This window comes from Oxyura jamaicensis, chromosome 4, assembly GCF_011077185.1.
Source record: "Oxyura jamaicensis isolate SHBP4307 breed ruddy duck chromosome 4, BPBGC_Ojam_1.0, whole genome shotgun sequence".
NCBI classification, from domain to species: Eukaryota; Metazoa; Chordata; class Aves; order Anseriformes; family Anatidae; genus Oxyura; species Oxyura jamaicensis.
The window spans coordinates 52866302-52893708 of NC_048896.1; the positions used below are offsets into that span (position 1 = coordinate 52866302).

Below are 27407 nucleotides of genomic sequence, written 5' to 3' on the forward strand. Positions count from 1 at the left end.
TCCTTTGCTGAGGAAATTTTCATAATAACAGTGGGGTTCTTAACTGCACCGTGTTGTGAAAAATAAAACCATGGTGCCAGGGTTTCATCATTAAAGGAGATCAATCCTTTCTTCATAGACCTGCTGTTCAGGCAGAGGGGATTAATGTGTAATTGCAAAGCGGTTTCAAAGTTGAAATATATTGCCCACTCAGTTTTAGTACTGAGATATTAGTATTCATTTTTCAAGGGTATTGCATCTTTTGATCACCATCACTAGTTAAATTTGTGTATGTTTTTCTTTTAATAAAAAGGGGTGGAGGAATGTCTAACTTCTATTTAATGACTCAGTGTAATAGATTCAATTCATGACTTCTTATTATAGAGGTTTGTTAGTTTATATAGAGCTGATTTTTCTATTAGCATGGTTAGAGTTTGGTCAGTTCTTTCATAGCAGCCCCATACTTTGGGGAGTGTATCCTTGACTGTAACTTGGGAGCATGTAGCCTGGCAAATGGAGCCTTCAAAGTGATCAACATCTAAAAAGTCTTTACAACCTAGCCCCCAAATATAAAGAAATTGCACAACAGTTCACAGGAGAAAAAAAAAGAGATTTTTTCTTTTTTTTTTCCCCCAATTAGAGTACAAACTTAGCTCTGTTTTTTAAACTGACAATGGTAATTTAAGTAAAAAAGAACTAAAGCAAACAAATATAGAAGTGTGGAACAGAACAAAAATGAACTTCTCTAGATAGGGTGGAATGAGAGTTTTGTCAGCCAGTGAGAATTAGTTTCAAAAACAAGTATACACATCAGTAGGAACTGCGTAGTATCGGTCTATAGATATAGACTGTTGCTGTGTAGCCATTTTGCTAGATAAGCTCTATGCTAATTAAGTCAGGAACACTCTGGGCATATTAAACCATTTTACAGAGCTGAAAAAATTGAAATGTTTTCCAAAAGTTTTTGAAATCAATTCCCTCTGAATAATGGAGTAATTATAATTTATAATGAGTAAAACATGTGCTGTAACTCTGTTTTCCTTCTTGAAATAGATTTCATCCAAAAAAATGTTTAGAGCAGGAAATGTGTGTTCTTCTTTAAAGCCTGCAATCAAATAGATCTTAAAAACAAATATCACAGTAAAAAAAAAACAAACCAGACAACAAATCACACTGAGCCTGATGATTTTTCTACCCCTTGTGAAGAACGAATTTCTTATTATCATTTGCATTTTTCACCATTTTCAAGATTAAAATACCATTTTTAGGCATATCTTTACTTTAAAATATACTTTTCTTTGGTATAAACACCTTTAAAATTAACATTCTGGGTTCTGAAAAATGTTTTAAATTCTCTTCATACAATAGATCTCAAATCAGCCTTGTGATTACATTGGACATAGTTTAAAAGGTTTAAAGGTTTCTTTGTCACTGTTAAGTAGCATCATTGGGTACAAGCAAGTAATTATGTAGATAATATTAAAGGTTCTTAATTGTGGCTAGACACATTTACCTAGAAATGGCACCTAAGAGGACTACAAAATTACACTTTTATGGTTATAGCAGGAATCTTGTTGCTGTCTTAGTCATAAGGAGGAATTCATGCTTCCCTCATTTTCCAGTTGCACAGGAAGATATAAAAACCGTAACGTCTGATGTGATGTAGATTATAGACCTCTTTTTTTTAGGTGAGAAGTCTTTTCAAAGTCTTAGCTATACTGAATACATTGATCTGAACGTTTCTTTGGTTTTATTTGCCATTATTTTGTCGCAGTAATAAAGAGCGCTTCACTGTGCATTTATTAAGCACTGTTGTTGCTCTTTAAGTGGTCCCCGCAGTGATTAATGCCCTGTTATGTGTTACCTGCACAGCAAATACCAGTACCTTACAGAATTACTTGCTACCATTATGGACAACACAGTATCAACATTTTATACGTAGTGAAAGCATATATAAGTTAAGGTTTTGATACAGAGTAAATGGAATAAGCGCAAAGCTTAGGGGATTGTTAGCCTCTGAGAATGGAAAGAAGATTAAGAACAAATTGTCAAGAAGAACACTGGACCAGTACAGAGACAGGGCCCACAGTCCACGTGGAATGGAAGTGATGGTGCTTCGAGCAGTTGAAAAAAAAACCAAGGCTAGGAAGAACTTACTTGCCTGGGATGGGGGCCAGGTTCTCTCAAGAACAAAGCATATTAAAAGTTCTCCTTACAGAGTAGGATTTTCATGGTATACACCTATTGGGACCTATATAAACATACATAAATGCATCAATTAGTAAGACAAAATATAATACAAAAATATGTTCCTTGATTACTGTCCGTTCTGTTGGTTCACAATACAAGATTACATGGAAAAAAAAAACACAGCAGGTGACCAAAATTGGATAAATATTATTTCTCAGCTCTAAAGCAGGTTGTGGATATGAGCTCATTAATTTTTGTGCAGTGCTCAAAATGTGTGAAGTGCTCTGTAAGAGCCTGGTAGTAATATTTGTTGCTGTTATTCTTTTTAAATTTCAGTACTTGCAATGAAACACTACTTGTATACAGTTTTAAAATCATAAATCTGTTCTTTGCTGCATTGGAGCCACTATATAGCATTGTACATACACATTTTTAATTTCCTATGCTAGAAATTTTGGGGTGGGAAGCTTATTACATTGTTATGTATTTTTCATTTTTGCAGTCTTTCATTTATATTTGTCAGTTACATTTTACTTAAAGAAAGGATTTCCTCTATTTTAGAACATGTAGTGCTAGGAATTGTCATTGTTCCCAGAAGTGTAATTAGTATTTTATAGTAAAAACAGAAAGAAAATATCCCTGCCACAAAAAAAAAAAAAAAATAAAAAAAACGCAACAACAGTAAGAAATAGTTTTGGTGTGAGAATAAAGATTCTAAAATGTGCTTTTGTTCTTTGTACGTAGATGCTGAAATTTCTTGATTTCTGTGTCTTTCTGTTCAGCCAGCAATACAGGTATGCACAGAAGGCAAATCACTGACCTTTTAGACCAAAGCATTCAGGTACATTCTCAGTGTTTTGTCATCACCTCTGATAATCGTTACATCTTGGTCTGTGGCTTCTGGGACAAGAGTTTCCGAGTTTATTCTACTGATTCAGGTAATGTATTTTTAAAATATGGGAATAGCCTGAATGATTTTCTGTTCATCATCATCCTGCTGTTTCAAAGAAAGAAAGAATGGGGAGGGTGAGAAGGGGTGGGAGGAGGGAGTAGAGTGTGTTTATTCACCTACTGATAAATATTTGTCATCAGATCTTTTCTTTCTATCTCTACTGTGTATTGTATACCGTGTTTTTTGTTGTTGTTTGTTTGTTGTTGTTTGTTTTTTTTTAATGATGGCAGACATAAGACAAGGAGTTCTTATTTAGCCATAGCATCACACTTCAAATCCTGTGTGAGACAATGTGAGAGGCATGCCTGCTCTTACACTGTAGTTTCACAAGTAAATGCCTCTAATGGGTTTTTGTGAAGCTTGGTATATGAGGAGAATTAACTGTACTTAAAGCACTTACTTGAATTTAACTCTGGTTGGCTTTAAGCATCAGAGATTTTCTTTAAGGAAATACAGGCAAGCATCATAGAATAAGTACAAACCCTTCTACGTTAAGTTCGAAAGTGAAGTCTTGAAATCTGGCAAAAGAATACTCATGAAAACCTTTGAAAGCTATGGTATACTAGAAAAATTGATCTGGAGCTACTGAATTATTTTGTATAACATAAGCTGATCAAAGTAATGGGTAGCAGTAAAATTAGTCTGTTAACCAGCATGTATCCAAACAGTTGAAGTCACGCATGTATCATGCTAAATAGAAAAGAATCTTTGAGTGTAAGAACTGCGGGAATTTAAATGCTATGGAGCCCCCAGAAAAAATAGGTATGATTTTTTCCCTTTCATTATCTTATAATGGGAATAGCGACCTCACTGCAAGGTACCTCTTTGGGATTAATGACCCGGTGTGGTTAATGTGTGTGTGTGTGTGCCATCAAGCTTTCCAGTAAGTTATTAATCTGTAGGGAATATCCTACATGTTTGTCATCATTTCTCAAATACATTAGTTAATGGTGTTTTTCACACTTGGCAAACCAAAATCTTTTACAAAACAGGATGGTCTTTTATGAAAATCTGTTAAGACTAAATCTCATGGCATATTTTAGCAGTACGGCATATCTGTCATTTTTGCACTCTTAAAACCTTAAGTATAAATGAGAAGTTCCATTTGCTTTATGTTGACTGGCTACAATTCATTATACAGACATCCGGTTAGACCTGTTTTAGTTTAATTTTCTCACTGATGAAAATAAATTTTCGTGAAACCTGTGAATTTAAAGATCTCCAGAAAATTTAGTTAGCTACAATAAATAGTATATATCCTTGATTTATATGGACAGATAGCTTACTTTTGATGTTGGAGGATTTATCTTATATCTATGGAAGGAAGCTATTTTATTTCACCTGTATCAGTCTTAACTACGCATACTTCATTAAGTTATGTCCTCTGTGTGTAAGTCAGATATGCTAGGCACATTGATACTAGCATAACTAATTATGATATAAAGCAAAGCACAGTTGTCAAAAAAGTTGCAAAAAAGTTGTCTTTTGTGTGTCTCCTGTTTGTCTATATAGCAACACTAGCTCTAGCTTAAATCACGTAACTTCAGTTGTAGTTTATTTTACTTGGAATTAAAATGAGAATAGAGCAGTAAAATGCTTACTTTGAAATCAGCAGAACAGCAAGGGAGAAAGGTGATATGATCAGTAAAGCATAATAGCAAGTTATCACAAGAGTTGAATTAAATTATATTTTAGCTCTTACAGGAAAAGAGGACCTTCCTCCTATTAGATTTTGGGGATTTTGTTTTAGCAGGAAATACTTTTAACATAAATCATGGGTTCTCAGCACAGCTAGCACAGCAGAAGCACAATAAAACCTTCCTCCAGCAGTGGTAATGATTTCTAGACAGCTTTTGAGATTCAGTAGTGCAGAGACTTGATTCTTATTTTTATTTTAATTATTTGTAGCACAGCTGTCAAATAAAACATTAACTAGAAAATTTGTTCCGTCAAAAAGGGACATCTGAGTGAGTATGGTAATGTTTGATATTACTGTACAGAGAGGACAACTCAAAGGAAAGAAATAAGAAAGTTGAGGAACTCTTATGAGATTAATGTTTTGTTTTGTTCTGTTTTTTACTAATATGAAGAAGAAAACAAAAAAAAGTGCATTTCTTACTTTGATGATTTTGATGGAATTGACTGAACCTTGGCTCCATGATAACAAAGTAAAACTAGCAAGTACAACTACATGAACAACTGTCAAACAAATAGCCTTGAAAAATGTTTGTTTTCAAGAACAGAACCTATAAACATAGAGTACAGTTGAAAGAGAAATCTCTATAACTCAGCAATGTTTATAACATAAACTTGTGTTCTAAGAGCATAAATCACTTCAGGTATTTGAATACCTAAGGGTATATAACTGAAAAATATGTCGTATAGCTAAATTACTTTCAAATCTAAACCAGGTAATTGCCAACTTGAATTTTCAAGGAAAAACATACACTTTTAAAGATGTTCTTGTGTGTTGCCAAAAGGAGGTTATGTTGCCTGCTCTCTTCCCAGCTCTGAAGTTCAGTAATTTCTTCTGACCTAATCTGTTGACTGGTCAGCATCTGAGACACTTAAGTGACTCGTTGGCCCAAAGCAAAGCCTTGTTATACAGAGGTGACTGCTATAGAGTGCTGTTATAGACTTACAGAGGTTAGTGATAGAAAGACCTACTTGATCACTCTCCTTAGAGATACAAGGTAGATCTGTACTCTAGGTATGCCTTCATGGGTTTTGTCCCTTCCAGCCTGAATATGCTCATGCGATAATACCTTATTTCACAATTTCTCTTGGAAGATTCTACTTAAGAGTTTTGCCAGTGTTTCATTTTAAATCCTATGTATAAGTTTCCTTTAAATTATATCATGCTATTCTGTTTTCTCTTCATGTATCGATGTAAATAATCCTCCTTTTTGGAAGATACCCATACCTATCTCTTCCTTTTGCTGTTTTTCTCTACGTTAATGCAATTAACTTTTTGATCTTCTGTTATAAATCAGGCTATTGACATCCTTGTTCTCACTTAGGTCTTTTGTTACTATTCATTATTAAGTGTTATATACTTATTAATTATGAATACAATGCCTTTGTAGTGTGTAGAAAGAGCTATGAATGCTTCCCACTACCCATATTACATATGATTGACCAACTATTGTTAATTCATGCACCACAAGATGTTATTGAGATGTGCTTAATTTGAGTCTCAACACTAATTCGTGTTGCTACTTGTCACGTTACTAGTTATTATTTTTAAACACTTTTCAGAGCATTTTAATTCAAGTACAGTAGTACTGAAATCCTCCCTCCTTCCCCGCCCCCCCCATCCTTTTTTTTTCATATATCATTGATTCTGCCAAAGCAGGATTTCTTTTAGCCCTTCTGTTCTTCCGAATTCTTTACTAAGTCCAAAACACAAATGGATGCGTGGTCATTAAGGCTGAGAAAACCCATGGTACTTGTTAGTGGCATCACACTCCCTTGTGTCGTTGGATGTAGAATTTGGCCTAGCCCAAGTTACCTGAATGGGCCAAGTAGGCTCATATGAAGCATGTGTGGGCGTATCTTTTGTCCTTTCCCAACATGATCTGCAATTGTCAGGCTTCAGTATATCCAGTGAGATGTATTTTAGTGCTCACACTCTCATTTCATAGAACCATAAATGCTACTGACGGATCCAGAAAGCAGTGAGGCCCCTGAAGTGTTTGCTGTGTAGGAGCCAGTGTCTGGCAAGTGATCCCTTTGTCTTCAGCCAGATTGCTGAAGAAGGAGCTTTCCCCACCTGTTTGTTCTCCCTCTGGCAGGGTGGTCTGGCAGAGATCTCCAATGTTGACCTTACACATGTTCACTCTTCCACATGCAAATCCACTTTGCATGAGCATCCAAATTTACGTTTTTATCTGAAAAGATTGTCCAGTTTAGTTAACATTAAAGAGTAATTGTGATGTTTATGTTTGTGTAGACTCCTGAAGGACACATTTTAAACTGACTGAGATTTCCTTTCCTTTTAACGTTATATGTGCCTGACAAGGGCCCACGTGTTTGTCCTATATGAATAGATAAGTGTCGTTATCTTTTTTTTTTTTTTCCCTGCATTTGTCTTCAGAGATTTTATGGATATTAAAGGATTTTTTAAAAGGGAAGGATGTTGGTTGAAATAAGTGTAAATTTTTTTAACTGAATCTCTTTTTTTCTGTTTAAGGATATGCTCAATAGCTGGATATGCTATAATTTGTAGGCAGTTCTCATACTACCAATTTCTTATGGGTCCTAAATGTTCTGTAGCATCTTCTGCTTCCATTTCCCACATCATCATCATATTTGTATTTTTCCTGTCATTTTCTTTGTAAACTCAACTTAAAGAAAAACCACGGCATGATCGGCCTTGGAATTAAATATGATCTTTATGGACTGAAGCCTTTTTTTTTTTTTTTTACAGCTTGTATATAGACTAATGCACTTTTAAAATGTTTTCATCAAGTTACGAAAAAGAGTACTACTATCCACTATAGTTTTTCTTTGAACCTATTTTTATACAGAAAATATTTCTAAAACATTTTGTAATGTATATAATGTGCCTGGCAAAGCATTAAAGTGTACTTTTAAAACAAGGGATTTTATTTGTTGCAGGGAGACTGATACAAGTAATATTTGGCCACTGGGACGTTGTAACCTGTCTTGCTCGTTCTGAATCCTATATTGGAGGAAATTGTTATATTCTGTCAGGATCACGTGATGCAACACTGCTGCTTTGGTACTGGAATGGCAAAACTAACATCATTGGTGATAATCCAAGAGGTAAGCAAAACCTGTTTTATAAGGAAGTTGTATGAAAATGACTTGGATAAACATCCTGTGAGACAAAATTTTAGGAAACGCTCATGTCAAAATACAGTGTTTCCTTTTTGTAGTTGTGGTCAGTTCTAGTTTAAAAAGTTGAGTGTAAACAGTGCTTGTTTTACAGCATGAGTAGAAATTTTTAAAGTTAAGTGATGCTGAACATTACAAATACATTCTTGGTCTTGTCATTCATTCAAATGGGGAAGAGTGGCTCTGGGAGGAAGAGAAAGGAACTAGTGTAATTCCTTTTCTATCGGGGTAGATTTTTTCTCTCCACGTGATGATTTCATGACAGACATGCATTTGGATAGTTCAAAACAACAAACAAATGATACATCACTCCAATGCAGACTGTATTCAATGCAACTGTAATCTGATGCTCATAGGTTCTCATAGTGGTATCTCAGCTATCAATAGAGTTATGCAAATACTGCATTTTAACTTAGACCACGGTCATTGTAATGAGATGTGTAATGGCCTGAGCTGGATATTTAGGTGAAAGAAAGGCAGACACATGGGAAGGATTAAAGAAGCAGGCAAAAACTTATTTCACACTTTGGTAGAGCGCTACGAGCCTAATCCTTGCTGTCATGTACTAGGCATTTTAATTGGTTCCAGTGCAAGCAACTAGGCTCAAACCATATAATCAAACTAATAAGTCAGAGTAATGCTGCTTCCGCCTAATTCAGTTTAAATTGCTCCTCAACGAAATTCACTTCACACTTCCCATAGACTGTCATCTCTTCCTTCTTCCTCCATTTCCCAAGGAATCCCAAATCTTTTTACTTATGGTAATTCAGTCTTTTAACTCATCATTTCCTGTGGAAAATAATGAAACTACATGACTGTTCAATGTAACTGTGCCTGCATTATATACTAGACAAAGTAGAAAGTGATCTTGTAATTATGTCAATTTTACTCTTCACAAAAAATAATTTCTGATTCCCAAAACAAAGAAGGCAGACATATAGCTTGAGAAAAACCCCGTAAGAGGCAGTTCACAGCTCACAGAGTTCAGGCTTTTTAGACAGCTGGTGAGAACTTACCTGTGTGAGTAGAGGGGAACATCATGGCCAAGTAATGGTTTCTTCTCCTTGTTCAGCCAAAAAGAAAATGGCCTGAATAGAAAGGGGTGAGAAGCAGTATATTCTGTCTTCAGAATAGTGTTTTCTGCCATTCACTCAGTCTTCTCTGACTAGTAAGAACTTACCTTCTGTCTGCAAAAGACAAAATGGACATCTGGAGAACAAGAAGTACTGTTACATCTGGCATATACTGCAGTTACAACTAGCTTATGATTTCATATAATGTCAACAATATCCAGCATCCTCCAAGTTATTCAGTTTGGTTGCATGTTTCATGCTCAGTCCATTACCCAACAGGATTTATTTGAATTTGGGAAAAGAAAAGAAAAAGAGAGGGAGATGTTTCAATTGACACTGCATCATGTGAACTATTCTGACGAAGCACAACTGTTTAATATCAGAATGAATGTCTGACTAACATGTAAATTGTTTGATGTTCATTGTGCATTTGAGAACTATTCAAAAATTGCACAAGATTCAGAGGTTCTGGTCATGAAATTGCAGGAACTTTAGGCAGAGTATGTAAGCAATCTGTCAGAATTACTCCTCCAACAGTCTGATTCAAGGGATGGAACCTTTTGAACAGGGATAGCATAATTTTATGAGCATTGTTAAATAAATATGGTGTTGGTTGAAGAACAAAATCTCTGCACAGTCTTTATATGTTTTTTTTGTTTGTTTGTTTTGTTTTTTTGCAATCTGTCAATTTAAAGAAAATGCAAACTTTGCACTATTTTTGCAGAGCTTGTAAACCTGGAAACTCCCAAAAGTCCGTGAAAGGAATTTAAGAGCTTGACAGAATTTAAGAGCTTGACAGATTAGTCAAGTAAGCTTGTAAATCCTAAAGGGAAAAGCTGTCCTTTTGAGGAGAAAACTTGAGATACTCCTAGATGAAGGAGAGAGCATCTGTAGGTGTCTCCTTACACTGTTTTCAAGGCTTGCAAGAACAGCCCGTCTTTGCAATTTCTAGGCCTGTCCTGAGAAGTTCTTGTTGAGTACTTGCCACAGTATTTGAGACTTGCCTGTTTTGTGAACAAGGCTTTGAGGCTATGGGCTCCATTATGACTTTGACAGATCACATGCTGAGATTTTGTAGCTGGTAGTGTCTGACTAGAGTAGGTCTGTATGTTTTGTTTTAATCCATTGACCATCTTCTCTAACGCAAATGTCTAAGATACTAAAATTTTGCAGGTTTCAAAGTTAATCAAATATAATGCTAGATTATTTTAACTACTGATGATTCTCTTTGTTTGTAATTCCTAATCCTACTAAACTTGCACTTTAAGGGAGATGCAATGGTTCCTATGAATACTTTTTTTTTTTTTTTTTGTGATGTAGCATGCCTGGAAAGCTTTGTAATGAATTGGAATCTCATGGCACTATACATTGGCCTACAAGTGTATAGCAAAAGACAGTTTCTGCTTCAAAGAGATGGTAATCTGGGGATTTAATTTTTCCCAGAAATAGCTTTCTATAGGCGTCTCTGTTCAATCAATTTTATTTTTTTTTTTGAAAACGCAAATAAAAAGAGCTGTTTCTGCTTAGTTCTGATTTTGTCAGAAATGGAAAGCACCAGTAGATTTGTTGGGTTTTGAGCCCCATTACTGCAACTGTATCTTTGATCCGTTTGTGGGATGCTATTTAACTTGTCTGATGTTGTTTCTTTGTGTTTGAAGCTCATGATTTTTTTTTTAACCTTGATGTATATTTTATGCATGCTGTAAGTGGTCATTATTAATTGTAATTTAGGTACTCTTGGAGTTGATACTTTCATATTTTTTTTTTTTTCTTTATTTAATTATCTCTAATTTCTATCTTAAAAATGACTTCACAGCAACAGGCATCATGAAGCTAGAGAGTCTTGAGCAAAATAATCTAAACCAGGAACATTTCTTCCCTTCTTTCATAGTTCCTGGTGCCTCTGATACATATCAGTCAGCAGACCAGTAGGACCAAGTTACCCTAAATATTATCCCATTGTGCACCCACTACTCCAACAAGTTACATTTTATTTCAGTTCCTTTATCTGGTTTAGTTACTTTAGGAAGCACTGAGCTCTTGATCTCTGGCTGCATGTATTCATGTTTTAGAATGGTACTTAACTCAAGCTGACAAGCCAGGTGGACTATGCCATACGTGATAAATAAGTGTTTTGTTTGATATTCTTTATCAAGGACAATTTTCTGGCCAACTGGACTGTGTGGAAAAATTCTTTACATTTTTGGTTTAACAGAAGAAATATGTTACTGAAATAGTCATTATTTACATTCTGTAATTTTTAACTTTTAAGCTGAACCCTTAAAGAAATGATACCTACACAGTCTCACCGTCTGCTTACTTTATATGCCTCTCAATTGCATTGATCAATTTAAGCCAAATTTGATGAATTTAAATCTCAAAGATACAAATTCCTACATGGGACACATCTGCTGGAAACTATTTTTATTCTTCACCAAACAGCTTGATTACATTTAGGTTAAGTCCTTTTTTCCTTCTTCTCAAATTAAAACCTGAAATTCAAAAATATACTCCACCATGCTCTTTGATCAAATGTAGGGTTTATTATTTCTAAATAAATTGTTTTGGAAAACGTGGAAACATGGCAGTACTTCACTTTGGTGCACAGGCATTTTCTCTTGCAGAAATGTTTTTGTGGACAATTTCTGACCAAGCCTAGAAATAATTAAGAACAGAGTATCTGAAATAGTTGTATCCTTTAGAAAAGCCCTGAGCCATGTTAAGTTCACATTAATTAGCATAATTTACTGTGGAGATGTGAAGTCACTTTGGATAGCATAAGGTCCTTTTATATTTCTCTGCTTGGCATGCGGCTGGCTTTGGGAGGTGGGGGAGGCAGGAGGGAGAGGATGCAAACCTTCCCCTTAGTACCCCTTGAAGCCCATGTGTGATCTCTGCCACAAGGTTGGCTTTTGCATATTTAGAGACTCCGATCTAATAGCAAAGTACCACTTGGGGACGTGACATAATGCTTCAGAACTCACAGTATTCCCGAATAAGGTGGCATTATATGCAGAGGGTACTCAGAGGGGGCGGTGCACTTGCAGAAGCATGCGAGGTTTTGCACTTGGCCAGCCTAGTGCAATGGGTTGGAGGGGAGGCAAGAAGTGGGGGGTGGCAGGGAGGGAAACAGATGAGAGAATTCATTTGCATACAAATGGTCTGCATCACTTTCAGATCCTACTCTTTCTTTGAAGCTCAAGTGGCAACTCAGTGTTTGGACATTTCCTAGGTTGAGGGATTGCATTTTACTTTGTAATGACTGATACATAGGAAACAGAGCTGACAGGAACTTTGGTCACTCTTTTCCCAAAGAAAGCTTTGGGAAAACTACATCAAAACCATTCTTGAGTGATGTTTGTCAACCTACCATTAAAAACTTTGGCAGAGGTATTTTGGGGCTTTACAGGCCTGTACTGGCCCTATCATTAGAAATCTTTTCCCAGTGTTCAGACTACTGTCCAGGTTCTTCTTGTTTGTTTGTTTGCTTTGTTTTATTTTATTTTGTTTCAGTTGAATTCTGTCACATATATTTATTCTTTGTGTAGAAAACAGCTTCTTTCTTTCTGTGCAACAACAACTGATTTGGATTACTATGATGCACTAATGTTTTCTTCCACACTTAACTAACTCAGTTCTTTCTGGCTTTTGCCATAAATCATGTTCCTGTAAACCTCAGATTCTTTGTTGTTGTTGTTCCTCTTCAATTGTCTGTCTTTCTCAAAGTAGACATTGCAGTTGAAGCCCTTCTAGTAATAAGTAGAAAAGAGTCAGTTTTACAGATCTCTACTTCTCACTTCTGTGGGGGGTATCTGTTTGTTCCAAAACAGCACAATGTTAATTCTTTAAAAGTTAATTCTTTAAGTGTATGAGCCAAAATAAGTTTCAGTCTTCTCTGAAGAATCCCTAGCTACTCTTGCTCTGTGCAGTTTAACTGTGGAACCTTGTTTTTACCCTTCCAAATTTCTTAAATACATTCAGAATTTTCATCTTGTCCTTTCAGCAACTCATGTCTGCAAATGTAATTTGCAGTCTTAATTTATCAAATTGGTCATTAAAGAAAATGTTAAACATTGCACAGCCCAGGAATATAACTTTCCAATTGGCCTTTTATCTGACCTATAGTACCATCTTCTAAACATGTGCTTCTCTATTTTCCATATGAAATTGCTCATGTGAAACAGCCAGAATCCATACTAAAGTCAAAATATGTGGCATCTCCCTGAACACAAATCCGATTACTTGCCATTGCAGGAAAAAAAAAAATAGCTTAGACATGATTTTTTCATGACAAATCCAAATCAGCTGTTACTCTTCTCCTTGTTTTCCTCGAGGAAATTGTGTGTGTTTATATATATAAATGTTCTGCCAGTATTTTTATTTTTCTGATTGAGTTAAGCAGACAACTAATTTCTCACTTCTTCCTTTGCCTATTTCTTAAAGATAAATAACACAATATATATATATTATTTTTTTAACTCTTTTTTTTTTTTTTTTTTTTTAAACCATGCTCAGTCTCCCAGGCACAACTCTGGGATTATTTAGTTTCATTTTCAAAATATCCTCTTATCACTATTATCAGGCTAGTTGAGTTCCAACCATTTACCTCATTTAGGTATTCTCTGAAATGAGACAACAGTTCTCATTGCTGCTTTTACTTAGGTTTGTTGTCTGACTGCAGCTCACCTTCTCATTGAAGACTTTTATGGAGATACTTTGAAATGCCTGGCATCATCTATTGATATTGCTTGCTGTTTACTGAATAATGGACCAACTTCTCATGAACATCCTAACATTCTTTTTATGTTTACAGACTGACTGTTACTCCTGATGTCATTGCTAGTTGTACCTCACCTTTCCTTGGCTATCCCATTTTTGTCCTTGCTTGCTCATACCTTATCTCTTAGAACATACACCTATTTTGATCTTTCTGCCTGACTTTTTCCTGGAGAACTTTTTTTCCTTTTCGCTGGAGAACTTTCAGTTATGCCAGCTGGTATCTTGTCTGTCTTACCCTTCCTTTGCGTTAGAGCAGTTTTTGGTAGTATCAATTTTATCTTTTTCTTTGTTTCTCTGTAGACTTACTTCCCATGAGGTCTTACAGAGCAATGCTCTGTATATGTTGAAACTTTTCTTACCAAAATACTTCAAAAAATATCTTGTTGCCCTCGTTTTTCCCCTTATAAAGCATCTTGAATGTTCTTGTATCTTCTCCACTTTCGAGTAAGTTCCTTTCACCATCAAGTTTTTGATCTGTTTTGCTTCAGATCTTATCTCGAAGGTCATCTCTAGTAATGTCTTATAAATTAAAAATTGTCACCAAAAAAATTGCTACAGAGAATTTCATGTTGTAATCCTTCACCAACAAATGTCTTACTAGCTGGAATATCCCATTTCCTCCAGCCTTCTTAGTGATTCCTCACCTCTGCACACTAGGTAGAGACCAATCAGAATAGTGAATGTCAATCTATCAATCCAATGTCTTCAAAGTTGTTTTTTTCATTGCGATTGTCTTCTTTGGCTGTACCTTCTTGGTGTACAGTGGTAAATTTAATAATCTTAATTTTGTTTATGCTTATCAAATGGTAAGCATATTCATAGCTGAGGTGAAGATAAAGTGCTTTTCTGTTATTCTTGCACTATATTCATAGACTATGATGCAACTATTCTGCTACTTTTCTACAGATTTTTTCATAATTATTTTAAAAACCAAAACTATATTTAATATAGAAATTTGTTTTGCTTAAAGATATTAAGGGTTAACCAATAAAAGTATCTGGTACTAATGAAATATAGAGACTCAGTGTATAACTGTATTACTACCACTAATACTAATGTGATCTCTTCTGAGTTATTGCATTGATCTTCCACACATATGTGAATAAAACAAATTATATTACCTCTTTTATGTTAGCCCATAAAACTAGAAAATGTTACTCTCTGTATGTACCACATTTGCATCATGAGGACTGTGGTGGTGCTTTCATTGCATAGTTTTATATTTTTAGAGGGTATTATATTCAGGTTTTCTGAAGTGTGTTAGAGAAATTAAATGCTTTTAGTAGTGTAGCTGTGTGGCAGGGCACATGAGGGATTGTAAGCACGTGATTTCATATTTAAAAAGAATTACTGAATTTAACTGAGATTTAATTGAGAGGATTCATTGAACACTTTTACTGTTGCTAACATGTAGAATATCTTCCTTAAATATAGATTTTAAAAATACATAATCTTTTCAATTTATAAAATACAAAATCTCCCAAAGGACTCAACATTTAATCACCAGTTTCCTGTCTTGCCAAACAACAGTCTAGCTACTCTCTAAGCTACTTCCGAAAGAACCGTTTTTTTTTTTTTTTTCCCAGATACTTTTTTTTTGAAATGCTAAATCAGCATTTCAATTTCTGAAAGACTAGTTTTCAATTAACATGATTATTAAATGAAAGCTATGGTTTGGAGACTAAAGAATTCATTAGCTTAAATTGTATTAGTTATTATAGCAAAAGGAAAAAAACGGTATTTCAACTGCTATATATATTTTTCATTTTGAAAAGTCAAACTTTTAATAAATGCTTGATAATTATTTTTTCATGTGAACAATGCAGGTGATTTAAATTTTAAAAATATGTCTTGAAGATCATCTTTGCATTGGTTGATAGAGGAGTAATGTCATAGATAATAATTTCTGTGTACTCAGACACACTAATCCTATAAACCTGAATGCTATGAAGATTTACATATGTGCTTGCCTTGCATACAGTGAAAAGTCACAAAGATTGCAAGCAGTTCTGCCTGATGTTAACTCGGTAGCAAGAAAAACCTCTTTACCTCCTTCCCCATCCTTATCCTCATCTTGAACTATACCTACATTTTGGTTCCCAAGTTTCTCCATGATACAGACCTTTGTTTTCAGTTTCAAAACCCATGTTAATAGAGGAGATATTCCAAATTTTAAATAATGTTTATAGCATAAATATTTAATTAGAATTTAACTATTATTTCCTAAACAAAAACATTTTGGGGAGTAGTTTACATAACATTGTCTTTCCTTAAAAAAAAAAAAAAAAATATTTGGGAAGTAGTTGTAAAAATTATACCTGTCAATATTCCCTTTTGCATATAACCTGCTAGCTAGTTTGGTTTCAAAATGTCCTTAAATCTGTAATTGCATGAGTTATAAATGAAAATTCTTCTATTAATATTGTTAATTTCTGACAAACAATGGTTTACTGTAATAGCTAAAAATCTGCAGAGCCTTCAAACATTAAAATATGCTTGGAATTGTGGCGGCTAATAGGTCTATCGGTGCCATTCACTGCAGTCAGTCTGCTACGAAAAGAGAGTTGCTCTATGATAGTATAGCACTGAGTTTAAAAAGTCTGCATGTGCTCATTTCTGTGTTCAACAGCACATTTACTTTTTGACCCATATGCATTATATTATTTTGTGTGTCCTCCTTCATAAAAATGCGGTAAATAATTCAATAATATTTTAACATTATTTAACTGCAGACATAACAAATATTCTTTGTTTCTCAAAAATGGCTGGACAAAGTAGCTTAATATAGTATGTAAAGCAAGAATCCTATAGCACCATCTGCTGGCATTGTCTTGAAAGCTGATCTTGGGACTGATTCTCTCCAAAGCACTGCCTAGTAAAATATTTAAAATATATGGATTTTGACATATTTGGTGTAAAAAACATTTGGATTTCATTGTTAGTATATTTTTTCACCTTTTTATTAGCATTGTAATAAGAAAATACAATGTGAATTTAAGGTTAATGTATGTACCGAAATAGAAACATATCAGAAGTGTTTTGTTAAGTGTGGCTATAAAAAAGAAAGGAAATACTTCTTTCCCCCTTTTTTTTTTTTTTTCCTTTTTTTTTAACTAGAATTTCAGCAAGTACAATGTTAACTTTTTCTATGCTTACAAGGTAAATTCAGTAAAACTTATTTCATAGGGAAGACCCACAAGGTATATAAAAATATCTGAAGGATGTTTTGAAAAGGGTGACAACCACTAAATATTCGACCAAACATTTGTTGTGCTATTTGATGTTAGTTATGAAAGCCCCATGAAAGCTTAGTGGACAGAGGTCCTGATGCTGCAATTGGACCTGCAATTTCCCTGTGTCTTCACAGAGCACTGTTGTAGCCAGTGCAGCAGGCACTGGGACTAACAGCATAAACCTAGAACAGAGCCTTAAATTATACAGCTACAAAAGGCCACTGTCATTTTTTTAAAAAACTGTAACAAATTGACACCTCAAAGAGATTGAGGCCTCATTCTTCCACATAGTCTATAAATCACGTATAACTGATGGTTCTAGCCTCCAAATATTTAAACTGGAAAAAGAAGAGTTTTAACAGGTGGATGAATTGTGGCATGTCTGGGAATTTGCAGTAATACTGTATAAGCAATCTATTTGTGTATTTATATAATGCCAAGAAAGTAATTTTATAGATAGATATGAGGGAAAGGTCTTCATCAAGCAGAACTTGCAATTGCACTCTGTGATGGTTCAAGAAAGCATTTTAACAGTTGTAGTGATTTGGTTCTGATGAGCATGTAAATTTGTGTGCTGTAAATATTTATTTGTTCTGGCTAAAAGCATATCCTACAGCATGCACAGCATCTGTATTGTCCTTGTTTTCAACTGGAAAGGGAGAATGTGTTTCAAGATTTGACAGAGTAAGTAATTGCAAATGATACAGTAAAGCAAATTTTGAGGCACAATCCAGGCACAAGTGAAGGCAGTATGTATGTGAGTATGTGAGACTCGAAACAGAGAAAGAGTTTTGATGCTGCTTTTTTGGCAGTATCCAGCTTCAGGTGTCACTAAAACTATATGCATGAAATTCTCCAGAAGGATAAGGATATTTAGTGCTTCATGATGTAATGCAGACCTTCACGTTCCAGGAAAAACAATGCTATATTTACAACTTGTAACTAATAGTTGATGTGGTAAAAGGAATTATATTCATATGGTAAATGCATACAACCTTAATGTGCACCATATGCATAGTGGTGGGATGATATACTAATATATCACATTTATTTACCTTGTTTGGTTGCTGGGAAATATGAGCATTCAATTCTAAGTCTATACCAAATAAGAGAAAGCAGAGTAATGCAGAAGTAATAATTTATTGTCTAGGATATAATAGTTTAGAATCTTCATGACCAGCTTAAATGTTGGGGGGGGAAAAAAATATATGTGGTCAGTACAGTAATTCTGACTTGGACCAGAAATTAATTTGCAAGTGTTTCTGGAACTAATGTATATTAATGCTATATAAATGCATCACACAAGTAAGGATTACTCCACTGAGTAATACTGTAGGTAATTAGGATTATGGCCTGCTTCATTGGAAAAGTATCTGTTTTGAAATAAATGATCTTAAAAAGACAAATAGTGTATGTATGCTCTGAACCTAGTGTTTGCCATCAGTATTCCTAGTTACATTAATAAGAAAAGGTGGTAAGGATCTAACTAGTTTAGTACACAAACAGTGCATTGGTTTCAAATCAACTTTATAAAAGCAATCTAATATCTTAAGCACAGGCACATGCTGTAATGGAACAGTATTATTTTGAAATGATTCATTTTTCTTCTTTCAAACAAAAATAAATTATTTTGATATATTTCAATAGCAAAAATGAAATCACTGATGACTGAATTGAATTCTCATATGAAGCCTTTAATCTCAATTTATTTTTCATCAGAGTTTGAAATACTGTATACATTTCAAACTAGCAGTCAGTTTCAGCATATGGTGAGATAACTTTTTTCTTAAAACTATTCTGCAGTAGGCACTATTTCACGGTAAAATAGTTCTTTCTTTTTTTCACCTTATCTGTTGAGGTTTTATTTTGTTTAAATTCTATTCTATTCTTTTCTATTCTATTCTTCTCATTTATTGGACTCAGCGGGTAATCAAATAGTTATAAATATAAACCACATGATATAAACATGAAGAAAAACAGATTCTTAAGGATGAACAAACAAACAAAAAAGCCCCTTCATAAAGCTGTTTTAGAGCATTCTCAAACAAAAATGACAGTATTTTAAAACTTCAAAGCTGATATTTAAGTAGCAGTTTATGAAATTGGGATGTTGCAAATATTAAAATATTAGTGGAGACTGACCCTGAATATTCACCTGCAGATACTTTCAGGGGGCTTCAAAAAGGTCTGTATGGGAGGGGTGGGGGGGGTGCTGCTGAATGACTTCCAGCAGATGAATCCCTAGGAAGAGTGAACAGGTTCCAGAAAGCTTTGCTTTGCATACAGTGTAAGAATGGAGAGGCTGGGGATTATTGACTTTCTGAAATCTGAATTGTTGTATTCAATTCACAAAGGCCTTTTAAATCATTTTCTTCACTATGTTTATTTTGGAGACATAGTGAACCTGTTCTCTTGATAAAATGTGTGTGAAGACTTCTCATATTAGTACTGAATAAGTATTAGTAACTTGTACAATATGACAATGTATACAGTAAGCCTTCCCTGTGTTATATTCACTGAAACAAATTCTACAAGATAAACTTAATATTTTTCTCTTTACTAAACTACACTATAGCATAGGGTTTATCTTTTTTATGACTTTGGATTCAATATCAGAATAGAAAGACATGTTATTCAAATATATTTTTCCTTTCATCAGGAAATGTATGGTTGAAAATGTTTTTTTTTTTTTTTTTTTTTTCAAAAACAAAGCTTGCATCTAGGCATAAGATTGTACTTTTTGTTGTAAAATGTTTGAACAGATGGGAAGGAGTTAGAGGAAAAGAATTGAAGCAATGAGAGGAAATGCTGATGGAATGTCATGAGGAACAGGAAAACAATAAAGTTCCCATATAATATGAAAAAAAAAGTTAAAAATCCAAATCATCCAAAAATTAAAAATCCAAAGGAAAGATTATTGAAACTGAAGTTTTAGGAATACTTGAAAAATAGTGTCAGATATTTCCAAAATATTTGAAATATTCATAAATATTTTAAATATTCAAAAATATCACTTTAGTAAGATGTCACATCCATCAGAAAGGTAGCCTTTCTGTAGCAGAGAAATGTTTCTTAACCAGTTGGTTGTTATTTAGGTGTTTACTGTGTGTGATTTATAAATAGTTTTAATATAGAGAGTTCTATAATATTTGATAGTCATCACTGATGTTCTTTGATAGTATAATTACCAATGTAATTAAACTATGAAACTTGCTATACAATTAACACAGAAGCCTAGCAGCAAAGTCGTTTTCTTCATTTCCTTACATTTTACTGAAAGCACTTGTGTCCAAACATATATTCTGTAAGTACATTTTTACTTCTCAAATCTATTTCAAACTTCTTGTTTTCCTCAATTTTTGTCATGAAACAATTTCAAAAAATGCAGTATTTATAAAATGCCTTTTGAAGGCTCTTCTTTCATATGTAATTTGATTTCATTGACTTATCCTACCGAGAAAGTATTCAATCATTTGTTTTAGCAAGAAGTAGGTAAAAAGGTAGTTTGGTTAACTGAAGCTTCATTTAATTAGGATTTTATATTGACATAAAATCACTTAATTAATTTGCCATTTAAAAGTGCCCTACAGCCTCTACAATCATGGAATAATAATTTAGAAATTACTGTTTGGCTGTCTGTGACTTATCATAATTAACTGTCTTCTCAGCATTAAACGTAAAAAAGAGCATAGTCAAATATTTTGTATTTTATTGTATAGCATAATACTATCTCTCCAAAAACAGCAGGAGGAGTATCTTGTGTATTTTATTGTGAGATAAGTTTTTTGATCAACCTTTAGTTTGAACTTTCTTTCTCTCTTTTATTTTTCTCTCTCTCTTTCTCTCTCTTTCTCTCTCTTTCTCTCTCTCTCTCTTTCTCTCTGGAAACATTTTTCTTTGGATGAGTTACTATATTGGCTCAGCTCTTACAGTTTAGTACTGAACACATAGAAAGTGGTCTTTGTAGGAATCTGCTGAAGGATTTCAAACGTCATGATTCAGTTTTCTTTTGTAGCATCACCAAAGCTGAAAAAATAGTGGGAAAAGACCCAGCAATACAAAACAATTTCTTGTTACTCAGTAAGGCATTTCTTCTTCTGGATGTCATTAAACTAGAAGAAAGTTTTTGATTTTGCTATAATCCCACTGTTCCTCTTTAAACATAGTTTGTAAATGCGTAACTTTTTTTTTTTTTTTTCCCCCCACTGAAATATTGCCATAAGCTGACATGATATCATGTGATGTTCTTTTATCTTCTGAAGTTTGAGTTTTATGACTTAAAATGTACTTTAATCACTTATGGAAGAGTGGTTTTCTATGGGAAAACAGCTTTGCAGAAATTATTTATTGAAATGTAGGAGAGTCCTTTTGAAATAATTTGAATGGTTACTGTAAAGGTAAAGTATTCTGTCCATTACTGGGAAATAACTTTATGTGTACTTCCTATGACTTAAATAAATCATTGATGACATTCGCTGCAATGCGAATGTGGCATTAAGATTCTTGCAGCATTCAACTGCAAGTAGCAATTCAGCAACAGTATAGATTAAGGATATTATTATATATTATGCTGAGAAAAGCACATCTGTAAAACTGTTGTGTCTTGGTTATTAGTGCTAGGATTTGAACTATCTTTAATCTCATTTGACTTGTTCATCTTCCTTAAGGATCTCCTTAAAGATGCACTGAGTATTCTTTTCAGTCCTTAGTTAGGGTTTGCATCAGTGGTCGTAAACCTGCTTAAAGGACAAAGACTCCTTTCCCTTTGAAGTCACTTCCCCAGCTTTTCAAAAGGTCTGCAAGCCGGTTCCCTAAAACAATTTAGAAAAGTTTGAAGTGGTGCCCCTTAAACCAGCAACAAAATAAAATTTTCTCTTTGCATTATTGAAAACCATGACAATCTTCTGAAGCAATAACAGTTTAAAAGCTTTTAAAGAAATCTGTTCTGCTCTACAACCAGCTTTTAAGTTGACCCCATTATTTGGAAAATCAGAGGCTTGGAAACCCCTAAATACTTGACATTCTTATCAAAGGAGTCAGCCTGACTTTTCACAGGAGTTCTGTTTTACAGTATTATTCAGGTCCTAATTTCTTTAAAGATATTGTTGAGATTTCTTGTATTTCTGTTTTATATTAAAGTATTTCTTAAATGTAGTTCAGTAAACAGCTGATATAATTTATGAAATGTTGATCCTGCCACCTGTAGATTTGTATTCTTTCATGTTTGAAGCCAAGTCCAAGTTCTAAAAAGACTGAGGGTATTACTTATTAATTTTACTTTTCAGTGGACTGTGATAAATGTATATGCTCGATTTCTACTTTTTAAACATCTTATCTCCTACATTTTATGCTTATTTTTACTGACAGCCTAACACGGGTAAAGCCTACAGTAAAGAAGTTGCTGTAAGCAGTGAGTTTACTGTAAGGATTTTGTTCATCTGCACCTCCTAACATTTCATTCAGGCATTGCTTCTAACGAGTCCTTCAAACTCCAACATCTTATATTCATTACCTCCACTATAAAATTGTACATTTAAAACTTCTCTGATTTCTAAAGTTTTAAAACCAGAATTTTTCAGTAACATGTGTAGTATATAATTAGATTAATTCCTTGCTGTTTGGTGCAAGTATGTGTTAAATGCGATTTCTGAATGCAAAATAAAGTAAAACACAGAACGCTAAAATTTTGCTAATGTAGGTAGCTCAATTAAAAGAAACTACACTAACAGAAGGTTTAAATGCGTAAAGCTCCCTCCTATCTTAGGTCTTTGGGACAACAGGGAGAAAGAACTGGGTCAGAGAAGTTGAATTGTTACAGTAATGGCAATTACTACATTTTTTCCCCAAAAGGTGCAAATCTGTGGATTGTCTACTCAGTATTCTTTTATGAATCTTCTAGGGAGCCTGTCTCATGTTTAGGTGAGGAAAGTTCAACGGAGAAAACTTTCTCAAAAAGGTCTGTGTGCATTTGTAGAATCAGTCACCTGAGCAGTATCTAGAGGTCGTTAAGTCTACCCTTATGCTTCTAATTTGTTGGGAGTTTTTCCTTTGCTTCTGAACTGTCTGCTATACTTCCTGGGTTTGGGTGTGTTTTGCAAAGCATTATACAAAACAACAGCAGTAGCTTTTAATGATTATTTATTAAGAGATTAGGGACATTTAAGTGAGTTGCTCCAAAGCATTTTCAGACTTAAAATGCTGATAACATACATAAATGTGTGTGTGTGTTCATATACTATTTAGCATGCTTGTATATATCTAAGAAGAAACAGATTTATTTACTTTTCAAAAGTTTGTATTGTAGATATAAATTATAAAATGACTGGAGAATAAATAAGATTTGAAAGGTCAAAATCCTTGATTTGCTACTTGGTCATAGATTATGACCTTTTCTAAGAAGCAATTTCAATGTGGCAGCTGCATGGACACTCTGGGAATTGTTGCAAATGGTCTGACTAACAATGTAAACTACTGAGAATAGCGAAGGCTTTATATATGCATGCCCAAATCTATGCTGCTTTCCACAGATCTCTCTCACTGTACACAAGCAGTCTGAATAGCTAGCTACCTGTTTTAATATTTTACATAATTTCCAAGACACAGAACAACTATTGCTAGTACTGTTAAAGCTCTACATGGACAAATTAATGACATTGCGCTCTTTATATCTTTTCAGAAGTTATAACCTCAAATATAATTTGAGTGTTCCTGAGTCAGTAACAAACGGAGTCAGTTGGCGCTATTATTACTCTCTCTGCCTTTGCAAAACCATCACCTGTTCTTGAAATAATTAAAAAAAAAAAAAAAAAAAAAAGGTTTGATTTTACTACTACTTCACTTCTTTTTGGCATCTCACAGAAGTAATACCATCATTTATTGTGAAGTGAAAGTATTTCTTGCAGCTTAAATACTGGCCTAATCCTTTTTGAAACTACGTGGTAACATTGCCAGAGATACATTCTTTAAAGTTTGTGTGCTTCATGAAATCCTATGAATAAAATAATTATACAGTAATACAAGAATAACATCTGCTTTCTGTGAAATGCTAGCATTCTAAATGAAGGTGGTGCAGACAGTGACCTGTGAGTGAAAGCATAAAATTATTTAAAGAGCTTTATAGCATTTCCATACCCTTTTCGTGTCTTTGTATTCTGGAGAATACAAAATTTTATTAATTCAAATGTGCCATTTATACAATTTCTTTTCCCTTCTGGAATCAGTGTATGTTTGATCACAAAGAGAATCTTGGAAAAAGAGTTTTGTTTTCTTGTTCTTGTTGCAAGGAACTATCTAATAGGACCAGTTGTAATTGGAAATTCATACTGGGTGTATTCCAAGCCCCACATTTTACAAGGAACTCAGACATCAGGCTGAAGTTTCAACACTGTTGCTAGATAAAATAAAACTGCCCAGTACATGTTTTTCTTCATCTTGGGGCATTTTAGGTGCCTCAACTCAATACTTGTTGTAGTGATGCCTGTCTTTACTTATTACTGCTATAAGAAGATTTTGTAATTGAATTAGGTCTCTTTCTCCACAACAAAGGTAGAGAAGGAGATGGAGGGTGGGAAGGGAAAATGCAAGTATGTGTACTCCAACCTGTGCTGTTTTTTACTCCACACCTGACTTTCATATGAATGTGCATTAGTAAAAGCAGAAGCTGAGCTCCTGTAGCATATTTCTGCCGTACTACATAGATATGAGTACAAAACAAGCAAATGCAAACAGTGACATAGAAGTGATTTGTAGGGAACATGAACTCCACAGACAAGGAAACTGAAGATGCTTCAGTGATTGGAAGTGGTGATTTTGGAAACAGATTGTAACCAAGGATCACTTTTATTGTCTTTTCATTGAAGGTGATATTGCAACTCCTCGAGCTATTTTGACAGGACATGACTATGAGATCACCTGTGCTACCATTTGTGCTGAACTTGGTTTGGTAATAAGTGGTTCAAAAGGTAAGGAAGCTGTTGTCATTTCTTTCTGTTCATAAAGCTGCAGTCCTAATGCAAAAAGGAATATAGTCTAAAGTGACAGAATTTATTAACTTTACAGTGGTTTTATTTTTAACCTTGTTTACAGAAGGTTATTTTTAACCTTGCTACAGAATTCAAGTGAATTTGAAACCTCTTTTTAAACATAGTAAAACAGACTGTTTTTTAACAGACATCTACAAGAAGAGGCAATGAAATCAGTTTCCCTGTTCTAGTGTACTGATTATAATTTCTTTTTGTTTGCTTATCCAGTGTAATTGCATATAGCATACAGTTGGATCTAGCTCTTGACTGCCAGGAAGGTGAAAAAAGTATTACTGCAGTTGGCTTTCTTTTCCTTGTGGATAACTTCTCAAAAAGGAAAGCAAGAATTAGTTTCAGGAGAAAGTGAATGTGCTGTCTTGTTTGTTTGATGAAAGGTGTATATATAAACTCCCACTAAAATTTGTAGTAATGCTGCTCAAGCTCTCATTTTTAGACTGGAAATTTCTTAAAACTAGGATCTCTCTGTTTTAGTGTTTCCAAAGTATCTACTCTGAAACCCCTTTTCAAATAAGTTGGGTGTACTTACTGTATACACCTGTATGTGTTTCTGTTCTATGCATGTGAACACTTGTGGCTTACAAGCAAATCAATTATTTGTCTGAATATATTAACAAGCAAATACTTAATGAATCATACATGGGTTAAAAATCTTAATATGAGAAAATGCTCTTTTAGAGTGCATACATATGTAAATTCATTACACTTACCTCTGTGTCTTGTTATATTATGTATATATACAAAATGTATTGTGTATATTTTGATAATCTCATTTTAGGATTCAGTACATTTATTTTTGTGTTCTCAGCATTAACTACTACCAATTCTAAAAGGAAATCCACAAAATAAAATCTCTGTTAGGTCCCTAACTAGGTTTGTTAAGTGTTCTAAAATACCATAATACAAAACTCTTAAAGCATCAGCTGTTCATTTTACTCTGTCACCCTTAAGTTCAGAAACTTTCCACTTAAACATGGTAAAAATCATTACAATGTATTATAATAGCAATGTATTACAATGTATTATAATAGCAATTACTTACATAGAATCCATTGCTAATTATTTTATATATAATTATAATTTATTTTATATATATATATTTAAATGAGGATGTGAATGAATATCTAGAGTTTTTATTCTGTCTCATAGAAGGACCGTGTCTCATACATTCTATGAATGGAGATCTGCTGAGGACATTAGAAGGTCCTGAAACATTAGAAGGTCCTGAAAATTGCCTGAGACCAAAACTTATTCAAGCTTCAAGAGAAGGCCAATGTGTAATATATTATGAAAATGGCCTCTTCTGTGTATTCAGTGTGAATGGGAGACTTCAAGCCACTATGGAAACAGATGACAAGATCAAGGTGGGTGTACTCAAATGTGTGCAAAGGACTGTCAGTTCTCGTATCAGGAGAAGCTGTGAATTCTAGAGTTGTGCGGAGCTGCTTTCCATAGCCAGGCCATAGAAGTATTATTTTTATTTTAGAATAACTCTGTTCATACAGTAAGAAACATCCTGTAGGCATTTCCTTGAACAGAAGAATACAAATATTACTAATTGCTGATCAGAAGTCTGGCTATTTCTTTACTTTTGAGTCTGAAGGGAGGAGGTTGTTGGACGTGCTATTTTGGAAGTTGCCCTTTTTTGGCATCTCTGTCTACATTCCTTCATTTTAGCTTGAGATAGCACGTGTTGTGCTGAGCTACAGGAAGTTTATAGGCACATGTCTATATTTCAACTCTTTAGCTCTTAAAAGTGTCTTTAGCATTTGCTGACCAGGCAGCTAGTTTCCATGCCTTTAGCTGCAAGAGACATGGAGCAAGTCCAAAACTATGCAGGAGGTATTTTAAGCTTATGGATTTATGGAAATTATTTGGTAATACAAAATGCAGATCTTTTGACAGTTCCTATGAAATAGTACCTATGAAGCAGAGCAGAATCTGGCAGCTATGCTGCAGTGAAGCAGAAATGTCAAAAGAATCCTTTCCTTGAAACAAAAATATTCCCACTTCGAATGAGGACAAAAGTGAATGGAAGAGAAGAGAGCGGAAGAAAATGAACCAGCATTACCACAATGAAAATGAAAAAGGAAATTTAATTTTGAAAGGAAAAAAAAAATAAAAAGAAAATGAACAAGCATTATCAAATCTAGCAGAAAGTTACAGAATGCAACAAAGACATGAAGTGAGACCACATTGCTGGGTCAGCATTCAGGCTACCTGAGTTATCTGAAATTACGGTCTGTATGCTAGTTGTTGTGGTATGAGGGACACTGAATCAGAGAATGATTGAGGTTGGAAG

General features: G+C 34.2%; 1 protein-coding gene across 3 annotated transcripts in view; it reads left to right on the forward strand.

Moving 5' to 3' along the window:
- LRBA (LPS responsive beige-like anchor protein) overlaps positions 1–27407 on the forward strand; it is a 395253-nt gene that overhangs the window by 357703 nt on the left and 10143 nt on the right. For all 3 annotated transcript variants that reach the window (XM_035325418.1, XM_035325421.1, XM_035325419.1), the window contains exons 51-54: positions 2952–3107; positions 7742–7909; positions 24926–25027; positions 26255–26469. In XM_035325418.1, the coding sequence (XP_035181309.1) occupies positions 2952–3107; positions 7742–7909; positions 24926–25027; positions 26255–26469 (641 nt within the window). The remainder of the gene's footprint in view (positions 1–2951; positions 3108–7741; positions 7910–24925; positions 25028–26254; positions 26470–27407) is intronic.